A 21,728-nucleotide genomic window follows, 5' to 3' on the forward strand; every position below is an offset into this window, starting at 1 on the left:
GGTGGCCCGAGTCCCTCCTCCCTTTCCTCTCGCCCCGCCTTCCCACCCCGGGCCGTGCGGCGAGCTGGCGAGCGGGGAGGAGGAGGAGGAGGAAGGGGGCGGGCCGGCAGCCGGGGCCGGGAGGGTAAAATGGCGGCGGCGGCGGTTGCGGCTCCTCGCGCACCCCGGGCAGGGCGGGAAGTGCGTTTCCCTGCCCTCCACCCGCCGAGGAGGGGGAGGGGGGTCTCCTCCCATAGCGCGCACACGCCGCCGCGGCAGGAGCGGCCGAGCCGCGGCCGCCTCATCCTCCTCCTCCTCCTCTTCCTTCTCCTCTTCCTTCTCCTCCTCCTGCTCCCTTCAAAGCGAGCCGCCGCCGCCGTTACTACCTGCGAGCGCGCGCGGCGCTGCTCGCCCGCCGTGAGGCTGTTGGAGGGGCGGCGGAGGCGGCCTGTCCGCCCAGCCTGGGCTTTGGGGCCTTTCAGGACACCCCCTTCCCGCTTTTATTTATTTATTTATTTTATTTATTTATCAATCAAGAGCTGGCGTTTTCCTCTCTTGAGCCATGTCCTCGCCAGGCCCTGGCTGAGGGGTGCCAAGCGGCCGGTACCGGTGCTGGGCTCAGCTCCGGCTTCGGGCGCTTCCTTCCTATCCCACTTTCCTGAAAATAACCGTTTGGGCTGCTGCGGTATCGTATGAAAATAACGCAGAAGGTAATTGCGCGACCTCCTCTGCGACGACGTTGTTGATCGCGCTAAATAGGACTTTTCCCCCTGGTGGCTTCGTTGGATGTAATACTTGTCTAATGACAAGTACTGCTTCTGTAAATAGTTGGAAATATGTTGTTGGTTTTTTTTGGTTTTGGGTTTTTTTTTTTGGGGGGGGGGTTGTTTTTGTTTTTTTTTTTTTTAAGAATGAATATCTCCAATTGAAGCTTTCTGGCTCTTTTTTTTTTTAAGTTACATAACTCATGTTAATACAATTCCCCACTTCAGTTTCCTGTCTTTGCTCACTCCTTTAGGCATGTGTTTTCTGCTGGACCACAAGCCCCTGGAAGACAAGTTACCAGGCTGGCAGCAGTTTCCAGTATAAAATAAGACATCTTTGCCATGGAAATTGTAAATTATCACCCCTCCCTTTCATTCTTGTGCTCTTCCGTATACACTCAGTCTCACACTCACTCACTCCTGCTTTTTCACTCTCACTCTCCCACACTGCTCTTCCATACTCTTCTTTCCCTCACTCTCACTGTCCTATGCTGTCTCTCTCTCTCTCTCTCTCTCTCTCACACACTTACTCTTCCTTTCCCATGTGCATGCTCATGTGCTTTCACTCTTTCACAAACTCTCCTCTCCTTCTGTCTCTCCCTCTCAGGTTCTCTTATATTTGTTCTCTTCCTTGTGCACGCTCTCGCTTGCTCTGTCTCACATTCACTCACGCTCTCCACCTCCCTCCTCCTCTCTCTCTCCCGCAAGCTCTCTCGCCCTCTCGTGCTCTCCCACAAGCTCTCCTGCACTCTTGTGCACATGCGCTCTCACATGTGCCCACTCCCCCACACGTGCTTTCTCTTGTGCTCTCCCATGTGCTTGCTCTTGCACACTCACTCTTGCATCTGTGCTCTCTTGTGTGCTCTCTTGCATGCTACCTGTCGCACCCATGCGCTCTCGTGCCTGCGCGCGCTCTCTCAAACCATGCTCTCGTGCACTTTCTCTTGTGTGTGCTTTCTCGTACCCTCTGTCATGTGCATGTGTGCTCTCACTCTCTCTTGCACTCTCTCATGCAGTCTCGTGCTCTTGCGTGTGTGTGTTCTCTTGTTTGTGCTTTCTCCCATGCATGTGCTTTCTCTTGCGCGTGCACTACCTCTTACTTGCTCACTCCCGTGCAGTCACTCTCTTGGGCATGCTCTTTCTCACATACACCCGCTGTCTCTCATGCTTGCTCTCTCTCTGTCTCTCTCCCTCACATTCCCTACTAGATACATGTAATTGGAGTATCTATCATGCTATTTCACAAGCCACACCTTGGCTGCTTTTTCTTGCCAAAGTAGGCATTTTTTCAGTATTTTTGAATTGTTTTTATTTTGTAGTACCACCCAGTGGTGAGTTAGTGTATTGTTTTGAAGGAGTCTAGTTGTTTACTGGGTTGTACATAACATTAAGGAAATGAACTAATAGCTGCAATGCAGATGTGGTAGAATTTAATAGGAAGTGTAATAACTCAGAACTGGCAAATTAGGAAAAAATTGATAGCAGTTAGGGTTCTTCAGTGACTGCTTGGCTTAAATGGAGAAAATATAAGAGTCTAATTTCATTATTGAAATATAGTTATTCTATTTTTTTTTGATTGTTCATGTGCGTATTTACCCAGGCTGTGATGATAACCCTGGCTGCTCTACATACAACAGCCCACTCAAGTGCACAGAGTACTTTTCCCATAACAATAATCAAGGCATCAATTTCTTAAGCTAAGACTCAAGGAACTCATCTGAAGTTAGTACAGTTTAAAAATAAGATACAAGATACTGTAGTCAATGTGCCTACAATATGCCTAGTCTCAGTTACTACAATGGCTGTGGAAGTCAAAGGACTCTACTAGGATGAGTTATTTTTCACTCAGCTTCCTTCTTGCTGGTTGTTTTTGAAGTACTTTCCAAGTAAGCTATCATGAATAGCTGTATTCTACCATAGCTATTCTGAAATGTATCTATGCTGAAGTTCCACTTACTCTGTTAAACTGATATATAAAATTAATTTCTTTAAGAGTCTAAGTGAGAAATAGTTTCCTTGATGGCTTCCATTTTCATTTGTGTCTTACATTAATGCAAATATCTTTCAAATGGAACTAAATATAACAAAGCATACCTGTAAAAGAGATGGGAAGGACTGCGAGTAAATATTAAACCAAAACCTCACTGTGTTATTTCTTCTGTGTCTGCAGATCAGGAAACCGTCCACTGTGAAAAATACAAATAATACACATTGATCAACTGCAAATTTCTTTTTGCTCTAAGTAAGAAAAATTATTTGAAAAGATATTTGATAAGGATCACTGATACAAAGTAAAGGAAAAAACAGTGTTTTTTCAAGCTATGTTTTATATAAATAGTAATAGTATTTATCATTACAGAACCAAAATTATATTTAAGGGATTTTTAAACTTAAACATCTATTTTAAGAAATCTAGTTGTCTTAATTGTACCCAACAGTGGTGTTGTAAAAAAGAAATCAGTGTGTCCTTACTGCCTTGATACAAACACTCTAAAATACTGTAAGAATATGGTTTTGCATGGTATAACTACAGGATATGATGAAGTTCCATGCCCTTAACTGCACTACTTCATATTTTATTGTGGACTGTCAAGTTCTGGCAGCTCCTGCTGATTATAGAGTCTTACCTGTCTGCATGGCCCCTTTGCAGGATTTTACTGCCTCCAAATAAATTGAAAACCTGTGCTTAGTATCCTAATTTTGTTAGGATATTAAGCTCTGGCAGAGGGACAATAATGAAGTGTGGGAGAGGAGATAATTTCTTAAATCAGTGGTGTTTTTTTTTTTCTTGGTCACATGCACACACACATATGCTTATATACAGCTCCTCATTCTATTTGGTGTTGGGGGTACTTCAAATTATATAAATTTCCAGCGTGTAGTTTGGGAACACTTAAGGTATCTCTGTTACTCTATGCCCAAGTTTGTAAGAGATTTCAACCTTAACACTACTTAGACCCAAGTTTTTACACAGCGGAAAGCTTGTAGAGGTACATATGATGCCATATAATCTTCCTATCTTGAACTGTCTTGACGATATATAACTGATGGGCCTGTTAATGGCAGAATATGGAGATTAACATTTAAGCGATTCTGTGACAGTTGTGTATGAATAGTCTCAGAATAGCAGTGTTGATTTTTAAGCTTCTTGCGTCTTTGAAATTAACTGAGAATGTTGAAATGTTAAAGCTACAGGGAGCTCATATCATGAGGTATGTGAAAATCTGTTGGCTTTTTCCTTTATAGTAAAATTTGATTAAAAGCTATTTTTGTTAGATAAAAACGTGAAACTACATACAGAAAAAGAGATACAGAAAAACAAGGCTAAAGAATTAAATTGTTTCCCAATTAACATTCTGATTTAAACATTTAAACTTTTCTCTCCCTGCAGCCAGTTGAGCGGCTAGTGTTTAACCCAGAGAACCGTATCTATGTGTGTACTGACAGATCTACATGCTGATAGCCATTGGAGTTTTCCTGTAACTGAGGAGAAAGAGCTGAGGTCAAACACCTCAGTATTTATTAAGTAAGTCTGTTCTATAAGAAGAGTTGTCTTTTTCCTTTGCATTTTTCCTATGCTTAGTGCGCATGACGTATACTTATTATAGAGCAAAGTTTGATTAGTGAGTTGCATAGATTGGTTAAGAAGCTAAATTCTGTGAGCGTACCAGAAAAATGCGTGTGTGAAAATTATTTATTTTGTCAGCTTACAATGATGTTAGCTCTATATTCTGGGATTAAGGCAATACCAAACACTTATTCCAATAGCTCTCTTCCTACTGGGAGAGGATCATCTCCTCCAGATGACTCTTCCAGCCAGCACTGCTTATTCCGGTGACCTCTCATTGGTGAACAAGAAATCCAGTCGGCCATTTCACAGCTGCTCATTCCAAGGATCTCCAAGACCCAAAGTCTAGTTAACAGTGGGATCACATTGCCCCTTACTCATCGCAGAAAGCAACGCCCTTTCAAATCTGGAGCACTGGCAATTAGGGATAACTTTGAGGGAGAAACTATTCTTTCTGAAATGTAGATGTGATTTGTGTTTATCATAGTGCAACTTAAGCATCAAAATCCTACAATACTGAGACAGTTCAAGGAATGTCTGAGAGATCGTAACCGTTTCTCCATCTTTGGTTTTAGCCTAAGCACCAGGTACCCTATTCTCTTAAAACCAAAATACATTTAGCAAAGTAAGATTGTTTCCTACTCCAACAAAGTTTCCAGATTTCTATCTGCTGCTTCATTAGTTACTTTATTTCCCTCCTCTCTAGAAACTATTTTTTGTTGTTTGTTTGCTGTTTAACACCACATAGGTATCTTTCTGCATCTGTAACTTTAGTGGAAGTTTTCTATACTCTGTGCTAATAGCTTTAAAATGGCAATTGTTAAAAGATGAAAAGTCACATAAAGCATGCTTTCTTGCAAGCTTGCTCATTTCTGTTTTAAAGTTAACTTTTTTTCTTTTAGATTATTTTTCCTGAAAATTTTAAGTGCTATTGTTAGGCTCAGTTTTCCAGAGATTAATTGCTCTTTGAAAGTTTTTACTGATCTTTCTTGTTACATGTAAGTTGAAGTTATTTTAATTCCCAACATTTTTAGTCTTTTCTAAACAATGTATTTCCTAACGATAGAGAGGAACAGCTGTCCTGTTTTGGTTGTTAAAATGGCACAGATGGACCTTATAAAGCCACTTTTGATTGTGTGATTTCCTCAGGACAACCCAAAGACTTGTATAATAGATGAATAAAAGAACAGTCCCAGGTATTACAACTCTCATGGTATGCCTGTGCTTGAATTAAGATTCCAGCCACATTTCTTTAAGCACCATTTTCAAAGCTTGAGGTCTTTCCAAGATAGATCAGATGCTTTTATGCCATGTATGTAAAGTATATTTTTTTCCACTTGATACTGTGCTGTCTTACCTTCCTAAGGTCTATGAGATTATTTCAGTTATCTTTCTTTTGCATGTTATTTTCTTCCTGGATTTCACGAAGAGTGTAATATTACTGAGTTGTCTTTGCAATATGCCACATACGGTTTTGTGAATAATATTAGTCTTTGTTTACTGGAATATCCTTTCCTTCTTACCATTATCAAAACTGAAGTTGGAAGCTAGATCTGTACAAAGAGAAGCTTAGAATACATCTTAATTTTATTATACCACAATAATATAAAAAATGTATCTCTAAGAAGTCATGCTTATTCAGTTGCTTAACTTTTAATGTCATTTTGCAGAGGAATTCCCACTAATATGGAATGAATCAGTGGCTTAGTAAATGAATAGTGAGTTGCCTGCATATGCCAAAATGAGCAAAATTTTCAATAAAAACTGTAGCTCCAAAATCTGCACAATCTGATCTGAATTTGCAATTTTATTTTCCCTCTTCCTTCCTTATATAGACCTTGCAGTTGATTTGATCAGGAATCTAAAATTAAGTACTAAAACATCTTAAACAGTTGTTTTTCAGACAGATCAGCCCTTTGATCTAACTGATTGCATGGCCATATAAACACCAGAGTCAGCACAAGGAAGAATACATTTCAAGCATGATACTACATGCTGAGTTCAATGAATACAACTGAAGAATATGGGTGACCTTGATTCCATCCTATTTTTGTGCTGACTGGAATACTGCCAGCCAAATTTTTTTAACTGTATGTATTAATATTGCTGGCCTACAGTACTGGTTGTAATGATCCTAAGCCTTCATCTAGTCCATCCTTTGCTTTTCTGTCTTGATCTTTTATTCCCTCCTCATATTTACCATCATTGCAGAGTTGTCTGATACCAAGGAAGCCCTCTTTCCTTCCCTTGACTATGATGCTGTTTTCAGTCTGAAAACACTTAGTCTAGTAAACTGCCAACACAATTCTGAAGAAGTAACTGAAGATAAATGCAAACCCTGAGCAAATATAAAACTCTAAACCCAAACTAAGGACTGGATTAAGAATTTGTGAATGTGTCTACTCTGCAAAATTATTCAAATAGGGTCCCACTGATTCACAACACCAAAGTAGTACTGTAGTCCTGGCTCTTTTTAGGCTAAAGATGGAGTAAAAAAACATTCACCAAACTGAGCTGGACTAGGGTTTGAGAAGATCAGGCTGGTTGTTGCCACTGTTGTTGTTCTGGGACACTGCTGCTGCTCCTGTATGCTGAATCAGACTGGCATCTGTCCTAAAGACAGAACTCAGCCTAGTGACAGCAAGAGCGAGGGAAGGGTGTAGTTCTGTTTCTTACTTGAGGATCTGCAGCAATTTAGGTCCATCCAAGTGCTGCTAAAGTTCTCCCCTTGACTGAACCTTCCCTTCTCTCATACTGGCACTCCTACAATTAACAGATTTACAATACTATATAGTAACAGGAGAAAATACTTTTAATTAAGGAGGCAGGGAAGTCCTGGTTAGTGATCAGCTCTGTGGCTCAGGTGTCAGTCAAACCCAGAACTGGTATTTAGTTGAGCATTTGCAGATTGCAGTAGCAAAAGCAGAGATACCCAGTTCAGAGCTACTGCTCTGAAAAAAGTTAAATTGCGTAAGAAACCACACCTTGAAAATTCAACTAGGTATGTTTCTCTACCCTGTCTTGTAGTTTGGATATCCAAACCTTATTTTGTATCTGAATGTACATACTGAACAGTGAATGTAGAATATGGAACACTTAAATGCTATGTTTCTAATGTCAGTCATGTTGACTGCTTCATCTGGACCTTTGTCTCTGATCACTGAATTATCTTCTGTTTGCTCTGCTGTAAATTACCATTCCTGTAACAGTGATAGTTGAATGGATTGCACATTTATTACTCTGCTGCCACAGCTTATGACAGAAAGTAAACTACCAGTGATTTCAGTAGACGTTAATCAGAGATGGAAGCTGTGACAGCTGAAAAACAAGTATATGTTTTATTTGGCCATTTCTGCCATACAGATAACTTCAAAATGGAGATTCTAACCAATTCATGTGACCTCTAGTCAGAAATAATGCTGGAAAGGTTGAAATCCATTGCCCAGGAAATCCTTCACTTCACTAAAGGAAATAAATCTCCACCTGTAAAGTTAGCAATGAAAGTCAGCTGAAGTGTAATAGAACCAGTTTAAATTTACACACACTTTGAAATTCCACTATTTGAATTTCCAAATTAAAGTGTAGTATACTACCATTACTTTAGTAATCAGCATTTTTTTTTAATAAGCTTAATGTCTAACTAGAATTTGCTATCACAGGACCCTGTGAAGACAGAAATTCAGGTGGTTTGATTTCTCCTGAATATTAACAAATGCAATAAAAATTTCTGGTGATATAAATTAGACTAAAAACACGTCACAACAATAGCGATTCTCACCACACTGCTATGTTACAGTTTGCTACAAAACAGCTAAATGCCTGCACAGCATTTCAGTAGCAAAATAACCTGCATTCTCATAAATATGTTATCAGCTACTGGGTGTGGAGAGAATCACGCCATACAGCCGGGTAAACAGGCCAAACCCCAACTCAGAGTGGTTCCAGTATGGTGTCTCAGAGCCTGCTTATACAGTAGCAATTGTAGTAATTTAGTTGAGATTTTTTTGTTTGTTTGAATACCTCCATGCCCATATAGCTCTGGTGGAAATTTGGCTGCACTAGTTTGAAATTCAGTGCTACTATTCTACCACTCCTTTTCGATGAGCTACTCTGATAATTACACCCAAGTTCTAGGTCTGATTTTGGGAGTTCACAAGCTAATTTGAAAGATTTGGGAAATTCATAAAACCTGTTCTGAGGGTTGATGCAGAAAATAATCAAGCCAGATCTAGCTAGGGAGAAACACCCAGGAGAAAAATAGAGCATTACTGGTTGGTGCCAAAAACAGATGCTAAAGTGAGCAACACTAGTAGTAAGTGGGCTGCAGTCAGTTCTTCACAGCACATGTTCACACACAGTTTATTATGTAGTTCTGTTTGGGAGAAAATAATGCTGTTTCTCCTTCAGTCCTTCAAACCAAATTAGCCAATTCCTCCCAATAGTCTTTGTGTAAATTACCAGATTTGTGAAAGACAGCAGAGGGCAAGCTATCAAAACTCCCGACGACAGTTTGTGTGCAAATTTCTCCAACTGAAAGAACTGATTTTTTTAGTAAGATTTAAAAGATGTTCATAATAAAAACGACCCTTTTCACATATCATGCTAATAATCAGAAAAGACTATCCATAGTATTGCTTAAATGCTCATTGTTTACATTTAATTTACACTATTTCCCTTTTATTCACCCCTTGTCTCATTTTCATCTTTCTTTCCACTTGTTATTCTCATCCATACTTTTCACTTCCAAAACATGTTTGCAACCCCATCTCTTCAGAACGCTCTGTTTTCTTGTTCTCGTTTGTTGCACAAACTAGCACTCACAGGTAGACAGACTTATGTGTAGACCTAACGAAACTTACAGGGCAAGCACATACGCACCTGCAAGAACTTCCAAGTTCCAATTTGACATTGGAACTTGGAAGTTCTTAAGGCAAGTAGGTTGCCTTAAGAAGGATGACAAAGGATGAACAGCTGTATTCTATTACCAAGGCGGGGGGGAATTCTATACAATATAAAGCTGCACATACTCAGTAAACTTGGCCAATTAAACTATTTCAGGATGCTGATAGCTCCGTCAGGAGTCTGGCCAGGGAATAGCAGAAACAAGTTGAAAACTACACACCACCACAGTTGCCAAGACTGCACTGTTCATCTGTGTTCTGTTATTTGAGTAATATTAAAAGCGGTCCTCTTCCCCCCTCCGCACAGGTCAAAATATAACTTGAAGGACTTAAAGAAGCCGACAACACTCCATATATGCCAACAGTTCATCAATTATCTATGGTAAGTATTTTCCCAGGAAACACTAAGTTAACTTTTTCTCAACCCATCATAGTTCTTAGCACTTCATCATATGAACTTGCAATCCGCATCATCTTTCTCCCTGCCAACAACAATCACAAAAGCTGTAAAATACACTGTTTAGAGAGGCTTGAAAGACAGGGGAATTAAACATTACTCATACTTTTGAGAATACAAATGCTTCACTGTATTTTCATATCAAAACGGTGTTTTTACAGACAGGGTATCCCCAGACTCTCAGAAGTGACCAGTGATTTCAGGCATTTAAGTAACTAAGGTGGACTATATGTGAAATGTTTAAGGAAACCTATCTACCCAAGGATTTCTTAAAAATGAATCCCTCAACTGAAGAGAACATCACTGGCCATAATCAGCCTTAGACATGGAAGAGTATCTGGAAGTCTGGAGGGGAAAAAAAGAAAGTCATAACAAAGTGCAGAGTTGTATTCATGAATGGCAGGATAAGGAAAGGATGCATTATTTTGCTACCTTAGCCCCCATGTTGTTTTTAAAAACAACATTTAGCACTTGTTTTGCTCTATTACACTTGGAGACCAGCCAAGTAAGTTGGGGGAAGGGGAATCTAGATGAATCTTTCAGCAAATAAGAACAGTAGCCTTGAATCTACAGAAGTCCTGCATCAACAATAGTTGATTATCCAAAGGGACAGACTGGCACCAGGTCATACAAAATTTTATTCATAATGCAAGTTTTTCACTTTTGTTAACCATTCCACATATTACTGCTGCATTATTTGCAACATCCTCCTGATCTTTCATAAATAAATCCACATCTGAAGTCTTACTACCTTTCCAGATCTTAAAGCTACTGGAAATAACTCTTCAAGCTTCCTTCAGAGATGAGCATTTCTAAAGCTTTTTGCATAAATATTAGCTTTATTGGAAAATAGGTCACTTAACCAATCAGATTAACACACACCAATTATTCAAGTTTTAAAAAAACTAACCTAAAATGCTTTGGAAAATAATCTGCTTCAGTTACAGTAGCAAACACATCATATTAGCCTGAAACAAGTATTTGGGGATGTTTTCATCAGCTAACAGGCAATCAATTCATGTAAACACAGAAAACACCCTGTAAAATTTGTGTTTATGAATGTACCTGGAGTACATATTTTTGAAAAATCTGTAAAGAAATATGCACAAAGTAAACATTGGTTTACATATAATTACAAGTTACTTATGTTTATATGATGGTTCATGCTTTTTATCCATTTATTATTTACAGAGTGTGCATTAGAACCAGTCCTGTTTTAGATGTACATTGTAATTATTTTTCCACATTTGGGATAACTGCACTAGAAATACGCACACACACAAATCAAATCTTTAATGGTATCCAGAACCCTGCATAAGCGCTTGCAGAGATCAGTGAAAGGCACCAATTCTTAAGATAACAAGTTAAGACCACAGTGAAGTTTTTAGATTTAAAAGGGAAGTGAAAACTAAGATTAACATTTTATTAGATAATCTGAAAGATTTATCAAAATAATGAAACAACTCTTCTCTAAATTAACTATTTCAAAAATATATTCCAAATAATATGCTGTTTGAGAATTTAATTTTGATTTAGTTTTCCAGTAAATATCAGAACATCAGCCTCACAGACTTGTTTCAATCTTAAATGGGGAGAAAAATAACATGCATAAAGGCATAAGTGCCTTTTTCTTTCAAAACTGTTTTCAATGCAATGTTAATGCCACTTCATGTCAGAACTAATTCAGTGTTTTATTTCTGCTACTCATGGAATATTATAATCCTTAAGCTATACTATCGGTAGTATTCCCATTTTTAATGAAATGTATTTTCTTACTGGATTGATGACAGTCTGCACAGCTGCAATAAGCTTTTGATAGTCTGTAGCTCTAAATGCTGCAACTCTTAACCTGTTCATAAGCCATTTAATATGTCCATTCCAAATGTGTCCTTCAACAGATTTTACCTTTTTTTTGTTTAAATTTCAAGCTGCTTATTACAGGTGATACTGCATCAGCAGAAGTAACAGAAAGCTACACTTCAACAGGACAGGAAGACATGAAAGCTTAAAGCACATTATCTTAATAAGGGAAAGCAGCAGCTTTTGTAACTATCAAAATAATTGAATTCTTAACATAATTTTGGTAGGCTGTATTGTAAGTCCTAGTCATAAGGGGTTTGAGGATAACTTGTCTCTTTCCAAAGACCAGTGTTGCCAGCTCACAGTATTTGTGTTGCCAAATGATCTTCAGACAGGGATGGCTTTGCTTTTTTAGGGCCAGCTAAACCAAGCAAATAGATGTTCAGAAACAGAATGAAGCAAATACTTAAAACTGTGGAAACATTCTGGTCACAGCTAGGTTCTACATGAACACTGCTAACTCATGCACTTCTATTTCAAAATTAATGTACAGCACAAAGTTAACTACAGTATCCAAACTTACATAAAACACCACCAACTGTCTAACCTTATTTTACAGCTCTGCATGAATGGCTATACTTTGCATCACAGTAACAGTCCTAGGATTAGAGACCAAATAAATGGAAACTGTGGAAAATAAAAACATCAGCTGCTAGAAGACAGAGGAGAAACATTACATAAATGGGGAAGCCAAGACTGTACACAATCTTAGTGTTCATATGGTTTGCTTTTGGTATCAGTACTTCTCAAGTCTCTGGAAATCATTTAAATACAAAACTTTTAGGTAGAAAAATAACTGTAGATCTTGTCTACCTATGTTATTTATATGTATTAGTATCACTCATTTACTCAAGATACAGTGCAATACCTCTTTGCAATTTATTTCAAAGTGTCCATATATAGAGCAACAGTACCTTATTCCTGGCATTTCATAATAATTTGTTGCAGAATATCTATTCATAGAGGTAAGTCAGAATAGCTACTGTACTTCCAAATGGAACCCAACTTAATTCATGTTTTAACTTATTTCAAGCATAGCCAAAGTCCTTGAGGTTAGGCAAGCCAGAAGCAGCCATTACCTAGATCAAGGGACTTTTCCTACATTTTCAGGATACAAGTCTTTAATATGATCACAGCATTTTTATCCAATAAAAGAATAAGCCAAAGAAAGAAAAATAAATGTAAACCAAGTTTATTTTGCTTTTAAGTAGTGTTCTTTAAGCACTACAGCATGGTAAACAATGTAAATTAGTATAAGTCATCTCAAAAGCCAGAGTTTTTTTTTATTTTATGAGTTGTTAAAAAGATGCAGCCTATTCTAACAGGATAAATATTTTAACCATTTCACTTCGAGTTAATGAAGGCTCACAAATGAGCAACACTCCTCATTGAGGAAAACAAAAAGCTGTTGTCGACAAAGCGACAGCACACACACAAAAACAAAAGAACTGTGTAAAAATAACTAACTGTACTGTGTTCCCATACTCTTTAGAAGTTGCTTTACATGGGATGATATGCACATGATCTTGCTGCAAACTTGCCAAACAACTTGCAAATACATGTAGCCTAGCCTTACCACTCAGTCCAAAAAGCTGCTAACTGTTCAAAAAAAATGCAGCACTATAATCCTCTGCTTAACAATTAATTCGTTTTACTCATTACCTTTTCTCCTAGGCTGCAGGGCAGGCTAGAAAGAAAATGATCCCAAATTAAAAATTGATACTCTTACAGGAAATTGTATAATTTTGCAATATAGTCTTTTACAAGTTATGTTTCGCCTCTTTTCCCCTTAGCCACAAAATGGGCATGAAGTAGTATTTTGAAAATGCCTTAATTTTCAACTTCATGCAAATCTAAATAAAGATGACCAAACAAAAGCTTAAACAATGGAAGGATATTTCACAGAAAATTTCTTATACAAAAAACACATAAGAAAAAGGGCCACTAGGTGACATTTTAATTTACAAATTGGCATCATTTTGGTCAACAAATATCCAAGTGCTGTTTTCTTCTATCACAACAAAGTAGCTGTACAGAAAGAAAACTGCATAACTTGTTTTATTTTTTTTTAATCGCACATCTCCTCAGGAATTTCATGTGGATTAAGGATGCCAGGGACAGACATCTGAAGTTTATGTTTCTCCTCTTGAGCCTGCCGAAGGGCTGTTTCTCTTTCCTCCAAGAATAAGTCTGATGTGTCTTCACCTGCAAATTCCTGTATAATTCACAAAACTGTTAGTTCATTGTCAAATGCTTTAGAACAGAGCAGTAAGCTTCCAAAATCCAGAATAATATTCCTGTCACACTGTATGTTTGCTTTCTGTTAAGATATTAATATAAAGGAATACAAAATACAGAAGATTTTTACCATATATTACAGGATGGGATGCTCTAGTAAAGCAGCTTTTCTGCCATAATACCATTTAAAGCAGTACCATAAAAGCTTTGGAATATCTAACAATTACATTCTTAACACTATTTTAATGAGCACTTTTCTACAGTCATCTTGAGTTCCAGTATCTATGGAAAAATGAAAACATTATTCTGGGAAGATTCAAACCACACCTACATCCCTAGCAGAACTGAAAAATCACTGTTCAAAGATCAGCTTGCTGCATCTCTCATTAGAGTAAATTAACAACCAACTTAAAACTATGGATTATATGCACACAGAGTAAAGCACAACTGATGTGTTAAACCCACTTCATATAATTAAAGCATACTAATCGTATTAAATCATAGAATAGATTAAATGACCTCTCATCCACAGACCCTCTCAAGCTATTTAAGTAAGCTTCTGTTACAACTTTAAACCACGGTAGCCTTGTATCTCCTATTCAGAAAACTGTCCAATTTTTTTTCCCAAACAATTATTGTTATGTTGAATAATTGGTTTTTCTTTCTTGAAAAAGCATGACAAACATACCTTAATTTGTACCAGGAAATCTCTTAGGTGTTCTTTGAAGGCAGGAATATCCTGGTTTAAACTGAAGAGTCCTGTTACAAACAGTTTAACCTGGGCACTGAAAGAAAAATACATCAGTTAGTATTTCAACACATATGAACCCCCTCAAAAGCAATAAAGAACCACAGCATACTTACTCTTGCAGATGAGGAAAAGCAGATTTGAGAAGATTAGCAACATACTCCTGAATAAACATTTGGTTGTTCACTGGATTCCCAGGGTTTAATGGAGTACTTATTTTTCCCTCTTCTACTAAGTTGAACATGTATGCAAGGATTGATGCATGCATTGTCAAACCTGAACAGACCAAAATTACACATATGCAGTTATTACTTAGAACACAATGTACAACATTATTTTGAAGGTTGAAAGGAATGTTTTCATCAACTGATTCACATATATACATTCTTACCAGCAGTGTGAGAGGTGTCTGTTACAACTGAGAAAATGTGCTGAAGAATATCACAAAAATATGTCTGATAAAAACTCTGGGCAGCAGCCTCTTCTTGCGCAACATTTTGTAACAGTGTATAAAGTATTTGAAGCCCTGGAAAAATATGCATAAAAAAGTTGACCAACAAAAGAATGTTTAAATCTCTAGGCATCTTTTTGCCTTTCCAAAGTGATACAAATATCCCAAGAAATTGATGGGCATTGAAAGTCAGATCATAGATTTGATGATTTTCCCAGGCATTTCCTCAAGAAGCCACTAGAGGGCTATACACACGTTTACAAGGAGTTCAGATTTGGTTTTCACTACTTCCTTTAAGAACCAGGAAAATCTCTTTATCAGGAATATCACTTTATTGCTGTTGAAGTGAGATAAACCCTCTACCAAAAATGCAGTCACTCATTTTAAAAGTGAAAAATGTGCAAATTTTCATAATTACATGAAGACATAATTACTAATTGAAATAAAAACTTCTCTTTATCCCTAACCTTTCCAACACTTCAACACACACACACACACACACACAAAAAAAAAACCTCACCACCCACTAGTTCAGAAGTGGCAACATCTGTCAGTGTTTTTAAAATCAGGCAGCCTCACAGCCATCTTTTTAAGCAACAGTCATGATGATCAAAGAAGCCCCAAAGCTACAATGTTTTCAGAATTTAAAACATGTCTGTAGCCCCTCCAAGCCTCCCTTAAAAACCTCAAGACTCTGGAGGACTTTTTAATTACCTAAGCCTGTTGAAGGAAGAATCGATACACTCAGCTACTCAGTTAAGCCTCCCCTGACATTAACAACTTGCTTTTGTCAGAAGGAAGCACAGTTCCCCTCCTTACAATCTAAGGTCTCTTTCCCCCTCCTCTTACACCAGGACTGGCTCCCACAAGACTGTCAGTTCAGCCCCCAGGCATTCATCATTCTGCCAAATTTTTCACTTGTTACTGAAAAACTCTCTTACTGAAGTAAGGAGAAACACCACAGGCAGTGCAACAGAAGCAGAGCTGGAACACCAGCTTTAGCAACAATGAGCTGTAGCATCAATTCAGTTTCAAAAAATGTCAACACTCACTTGAAAACAAGCAGAAATGAAGTGTTCTCTTGCAGCTGCAATGGTGAAAACACTACCCACACATTTTAGCATAGTAATATACACCTGGCTGGCAACTTGAAGCTGGGACAGGAGATATTATTCTTAGACTAATGCAATACAAAAGGAACATTCCAATCACATAATTAAGCTTGACTAAAGAGATGCAAGAAAGTAGCAGTAAACTATCAAAAACATAGTTGACACTGCTGCTGCCTGCACATTTAGTAACACTTAAACTCTCATTTACCTGTATCTGCAACATTTCTCATTGTATGTTTGAAAGCCCAAATAATAGAATCCAGAACTAGTTTGAACTGTGCAGGTGGAATGGCCAGGAATGCTGGGAAGCAATGAGAATTTACAGCCTGGAGTAGTAAGAAAAAGTTTGTTCTATGTTCAGGATACTCTTCGAAGTCCTACAAGGGGAGGAGGGAGAGAGGGAAGGGGAAAAAAAAAAAGTCAAGTTTCCTGAGCAGCTGAAATATCCTTCAGAAGATCTTCTGTGAAGAGGAGTCCAATTCAGTAAGTTATATATAACAGTATTTAGGCCCCACGTTTAAATGACCTTAAATAAAAAGCAAAGTATACAATTCTCTAGCAGAGCTGAACTTTTCCCCCCAATTTACCCCAAAGCTTGGGAAGACCATCTTCTAAGGAATTAAACATCAACTGTCTGAGCCACATTTCGTTAGTATATAACGATAATCACTTCTCATTCCACAGATAATCAGGTGGACACAGATAGTCTCAACATGGCTAAGAATCTATGTTACTTTTAACAGAGAAACAATTAGTGCCACTTTTCAATAAAACAGAAATTAAGCTAGTACTTCCTGAGTATTATGCAAATACATACTATAGACCACAGCATAAGAACTGCACACCTATCGTATTTAAGTGTGAAAACACTCAAGAAAGGGACTGATAAATACTTGTATTTACAAGTTTGATATTTTAGCAGTTATTCTGATGCTGAAGTGGGGTTAAGTAAAATTTTGCTTCCAGAAGCATACCCTTCCAAGCTCACCAGAAAAAATGATTAATGACTTTATTTGAAAACTAAAACTAGGAAATTTGTAAGGCTACCAAATTAGGACATCCAACTAGACAGCCAGACTTTGAAGCAAATGTTAGAGGAGAAGTGTGCCACAAATGGTCTATGACTGCAGGAAGATGGGGTCTACAAGACACTATATACAGAGATGATACTCACTGAAAGAAATCATGAATCCCCACTTCATTTCTATAAAACAAAAGCCCTGTAGTAATCTGTTAACTACATATTGTTTCCCTTCATTGGAACAGAATGACAGCCAAGACTAGTACCCTCAATATAAAACTTCTTTTTTTGGTCTAGAGTCACTAGAGAGATGCTTTGTCCAGAGTTTATATATAAATACCTTGTTGATCATATTTAACGTGCATTCAAAAACAGCATCGAATATCTGAGGTATTTCAGCAGTAATGTGTCCACCCAGCTTGTTTACAATAATAGCCATAGTACTAAGTACTTCAGGTTCTCTAGCAGCTGGAACATTTCTCTGGTAGTCAATGAGAACTGCATCCAGCAAGGGAGGAACAAAGTTTTCAGCTACCTAATTAAAAGAGCAAGCCATGGTTACAATAACAGTTATTAAATGAAGTCACTAGCAAACGGTGCATAGCAAAGTTAATTGTCTAGTTACAGGAAATACTTTTCCTAAACAAGTTGAAATACATTAAACATCCATAAAATACCCCCTCATTCCCAGAACCATCCAGCAGTGAATTCAGTAGAGTCCTATTAAGTCCCCTTGCTTCCCTTAAGAATATTCTCAGCTAAAACTAACTAAACCATCTCAAAAGTAGCTCAGGCTTACTTCAATACATTCATACTTCTTTATTTTATAGACCTCCTGAAACAAGTTCCTGTGATCCATCTGATTCAGTCAACAGCAGAAAAGAACAGACTTCTTCCAAATTCTGCCTTATTAACGAATCACTTTTATAAGATACATTTACTTACCATCTGTGGATCATTGGACCGGCTCACCCAGCCAGAAATTAGTTTTAAGGTTTCCCTTTTTACAGTCCTCATACTTCTAATCAATGGCTGCTTTGTTACCATTTCACCTGTTAAGTTTTAAAGTTTCAGTTAATCCAGGTAAAGTGATTTTCCATTAATGTAATTTGTATTTAGTACAAAAAAAATTACCTTACACCAATTTAAGACTGAGAATGCTTTTTAAATATTCAAAGAATAGTAAAAACATTGCACAGACAGAACTACCTCCACTCTAGTTCCCAGAGCCCACTTAGCATTACTACTGCTTACAGCACCTTCCTAAAAAAAAGCTTCAAAAACAAAGCTACAACTTACTTTGCACATAAGGAAACCACTTAACTACTTAGACTAAGCTTACATCTCATTCTCCTTAAGTGATGAGGTGAGGGGAGAGTAAACTATGTGGTTTTCTACAGAGGATCAATCTAATCTCAGACAGAAAGAGCCTTTCCACTAAGAAGTCTTGTCCTTAGTTCTGTTTCTTACCCCAAAATTCAGTGTAGTCTTATCAATAAAATCTGATTAACTGCAGAGCTATGCAACATTACAACACACACAAAGGAAACACTGGAAGAGTTCAGTCAAGGAAAAGAGGCCAGGACTGCTCAACCTGGCATGAGAGATCTCAGGCAAGCTAAAACCAGTTGTGAAAACACTCTGAAACAAGCACAATCACACAGCTGCCAATACAGCATCACATCTGAACTACAGATCCAGCAAATGCTTTCTGAACTTTATCATTTCTGACAAGGACAAATTCTGCCCATTAGAGCTGCAGAGTCAAAAGGTACTGATTTCACTGCTAATTTTATTCTTAATTCTGTCTGAGAAGCTACTTCAAGGTCAGCCAGTTGTTCAGTTACAATAAGTTTTATTTAACATTCGTATTTCCAAGCATCATCTGCACTGGGTAGAAAACTGGTCATAACATAGATGAACAATTCAATGATTGACTCGATTTGATTGGGTCATGAACTACTACAGCAGCACTTGCCACTAAGACACAGTATATCCTCATTTATCTAGTAGGATTATGATAGGTAAGTGATAATTTCTTGTCAATTACTACAAGTTCGGTTTATCATTACTTTCAGGGATCTTCACTAGAGTTACCTTTCTATAATAAAGCTACTTAGCAGCACAGTACTATACCAAAGCTCCACTAACACCTTTTAGAAAAAAACAAATTCAAAGATGGTCTTTTTCGTACATAAAATTAGAGCAAGATAAAAGAACATATACTAGAACTTTGTCTCAACAGTTTGGGTATTAGTTCTTCTAAATATTTACTGTGTTTTGTATCTTTCCCAAACTTTCCGGCTTATAGTTGTCTTCCCTCTAAAATCAGAGCATTTTTTTGTTTGAATAAGAGAACATCTGGTTATCAAGAAAATCTAAGCAAACACCATCGCTGTCATTCTCCACTTGCCCAAGCAGTAAAAATGAACACAGTAAAGCGAGTCTGCCTCTAACATACTTTGAAACCTGTTAACATGAACTATTAACTCCCAGTTTCAAGGAAAACAAGAAAAATTCTTACCATTAGCCTGGATAGCTGCAGAAATATTTTCACTTAGGCACTTGTACACATTCAGCATATCTAAATAAATTCTTCCAAGCTGAATCACAAAGGGGTGGCCAACTGCTTTACATGCTCTTACATTTGTTTTCAGAATGCTACCCAGCTGCTTAACTGTTTCAGGATCCTTTAAGATATCAACATTCTGTTGAAAAATAGGAGTTCATTTTGTTCAGAGAATAAAACTGCTCTTTAGCTTTTAATAAAAAAAAGTGGTACTTCAAATAATTTCCATTACGTAGTTTGGTAAAGAAGGTATCACTAAAAGATAGAGTTTATATAATACTGGTTTTTAGTTCATGGCACTCGCCTCTCTACCTTACACTGAGAATCAGGATGAATTTTGAATTGCCTTTATTTTGCTCTCCTGTAAGAAAATTTTTGCAGGAGTAGAATAAACATTATTCTAGAGTAAGAGGAGGGGTGGGGGAGGAACACCACAAATGAAGATTGAGATTAAGAAGGTGAAGGGACAGACACAGGAAAGGCAGTCTCTGTTCTTGGTTTAACAGGGAAGTCACAGGGAGAAAAGGAACTCAAGTTGGTTTAAATTTCAGGATAACTGAGTTAAGTCCAAAGGGATCCACCTCTTGCGGACTGCAAGATTTGTTTGTACTTTAATAAAATGTTTTAAAAATTGAAAAGGAGAAATGAAAATAGGAACAAAGATGTACTTTAAGGAGTGACTGAAGAGAAATAAGAAAGTGAACAGCATTTTTAGTGTTTCATGTTTTCTGTTATTTAGAAAGAAACCCCTCCTGTGAGCCACACTACGTGAAATATGAACCTGGCAATGGAAGAAACCTTTAGCCAATTTTATCTGAACACAGAGTACGCTTAAAATTTGTGGACTTACTTTTGTTGCCTGTTGAATTATGCTGTCCCATACTTGATTAGGGAGCAACATATATTTTTCTATCAGATGCTCCTGTACGGTCTGGTCTGTCTGTGCCCCAATCATGTATCCTACTGCTTCATAGAACGTATGTACCTAATTGGAACAAGAAGTCAAACAGGTTAAAAAGGGATAAGGAAAAAGAGTTCAGTGTTTTAAAACCAACACATAGTGAAGACTGAAAATAGTTTCACTGTCCATGTATCTTTTTCTCCCCACTTAACTTTATAAAGTCTTTCAGTTCTTTTCTTACTTCCATTATGTACAAAACAAGACTCAATCCCCTTCCCTTCAAACTCACTATATCCTATCCTAGCGTCTTTCTTCACTTTGCGTCCTACAAAAGAAAGCACCATATCCCTAAGTGAGGTAACTCAGGTATATGCCATTTAATTTTTCCTACGATACAGCTCCACTTAGTTCTTTTTCAGAACTTTAGGCTGACTTAAGACCTACACACAAGTTGCAACTGAATATTACAAAGGGCATTTCAACTGTAGACTGGATACCATCACTCTTAAGTATCTTTTTCCAGATACCAGACCCACTCTGTCCAAAGTTTTATTGTAACACATGATCAGTGCATGACCTAGGTGCATGCTACTCACTTTATGAGCTGTAGCCCTCCTTAGAGATGGGCCCTTTGCTTTTTTTTTCTTGGATCTACATGAGCTATATGCCATTATAGTAGGATACGCTTCTACCCCAGATAAGAACCATCAAGTTATATTCAGTATCTTAAATGATTTTGTTGTAAAAAATTTATTTCAGAAGTCAGAACTCCAACTAAACTCGCTTTCTCCTTGGAAGTATGTCAATTAAGATCTCTGTAATGCAACTTGATCATGCTATTTGTGCCATAACACTATCAAAAATAAAGAATACAATTCAAGTCTTAAACCACTGCCAGTAACACTCCATTACAGAGTATCTTTATGGTCTTCAGGAACTACTACATATTACCCACATCCCTGAATTAAACATACCTGTTGTGGCTGAAGATCACAGATGATTGTATTAATATTGTTTAAGATTTCATCAATAAACGGCATGACCTCTCCCACTTGAACCTGAACAAAATGTCGGCGGCATTTCTGTGCTATTTTTATGAAGGTATCGCAAGCCATATCCTGAACACCATCATGGGTTTCTAAATTAAATCAAGTCAGTT

At 37.6% G+C, this 21,728-nt stretch overlaps 1 protein-coding gene and 1 long non-coding RNA gene across 6 annotated transcripts in view; one reads left to right on the forward strand and one right to left on the reverse strand.

The window, feature by feature from the left end:
• The first annotated feature begins 219 nt into the window (after positions 1 to 219).
• LOC134138200 (uncharacterized) lies at positions 220 to 21,713 on the forward strand. Of its 4 annotated transcripts, XR_009957835.1 has the most exons (5): positions 1,010 to 1,094; positions 2,914 to 2,985; positions 4,135 to 4,269; positions 9,520 to 9,594; positions 17,930 to 17,952. It is a non-coding gene; the product is annotated as an uncharacterized LOC134138200 (long non-coding RNA). The 4 variants fall into 4 exon arrangements; XR_009957836.1 differs by lacking the exons at positions 1,010 to 1,094; positions 2,914 to 2,985; positions 17,930 to 17,952 and adding exons at positions 220 to 689; positions 20,408 to 21,713; XR_009957833.1 differs by lacking the exons at positions 1,010 to 1,094; positions 2,914 to 2,985 and adding an exon at positions 220 to 689.
• The window catches only part of XPO1 (exportin 1), a 43,280-nt gene continuing 32,040 nt past the window's right edge, over positions 10,489 to 21,728 (reverse strand). For both annotated transcript variants that reach the window (XM_062571525.1, XM_062571524.1), the window contains exons 17-26: positions 21,544 to 21,707; positions 20,519 to 20,653; positions 19,624 to 19,807; positions 18,045 to 18,151; positions 17,440 to 17,634; positions 16,287 to 16,455; positions 14,907 to 15,041; positions 14,632 to 14,791; positions 14,456 to 14,552; positions 10,489 to 13,744 (exon numbers count right to left, since the gene is read on the reverse strand). In XM_062571525.1, coding sequence (XP_062427509.1) covers positions 13,598 to 13,744; positions 14,456 to 14,552; positions 14,632 to 14,791; positions 14,907 to 15,041; positions 16,287 to 16,455; positions 17,440 to 17,634; positions 18,045 to 18,151; positions 19,624 to 19,807; positions 20,519 to 20,653; positions 21,544 to 21,707 — 1,493 coding nt within the window. In that variant the 3' untranslated portion in view covers positions 10,489 to 13,597. The remainder of the gene's footprint in view (positions 13,745 to 14,455; positions 14,553 to 14,631; positions 14,792 to 14,906; positions 15,042 to 16,286; positions 16,456 to 17,439; positions 17,635 to 18,044; positions 18,152 to 19,623; positions 19,808 to 20,518; positions 20,654 to 21,543; positions 21,708 to 21,728) is intronic.

This window comes from Rhea pennata, chromosome 3 (genome assembly GCF_028389875.1).
Source record: "Rhea pennata isolate bPtePen1 chromosome 3, bPtePen1.pri, whole genome shotgun sequence".
In the NCBI taxonomy this organism is placed as follows: domain Eukaryota; kingdom Metazoa; phylum Chordata; class Aves; order Rheiformes; family Rheidae; genus Rhea; species Rhea pennata.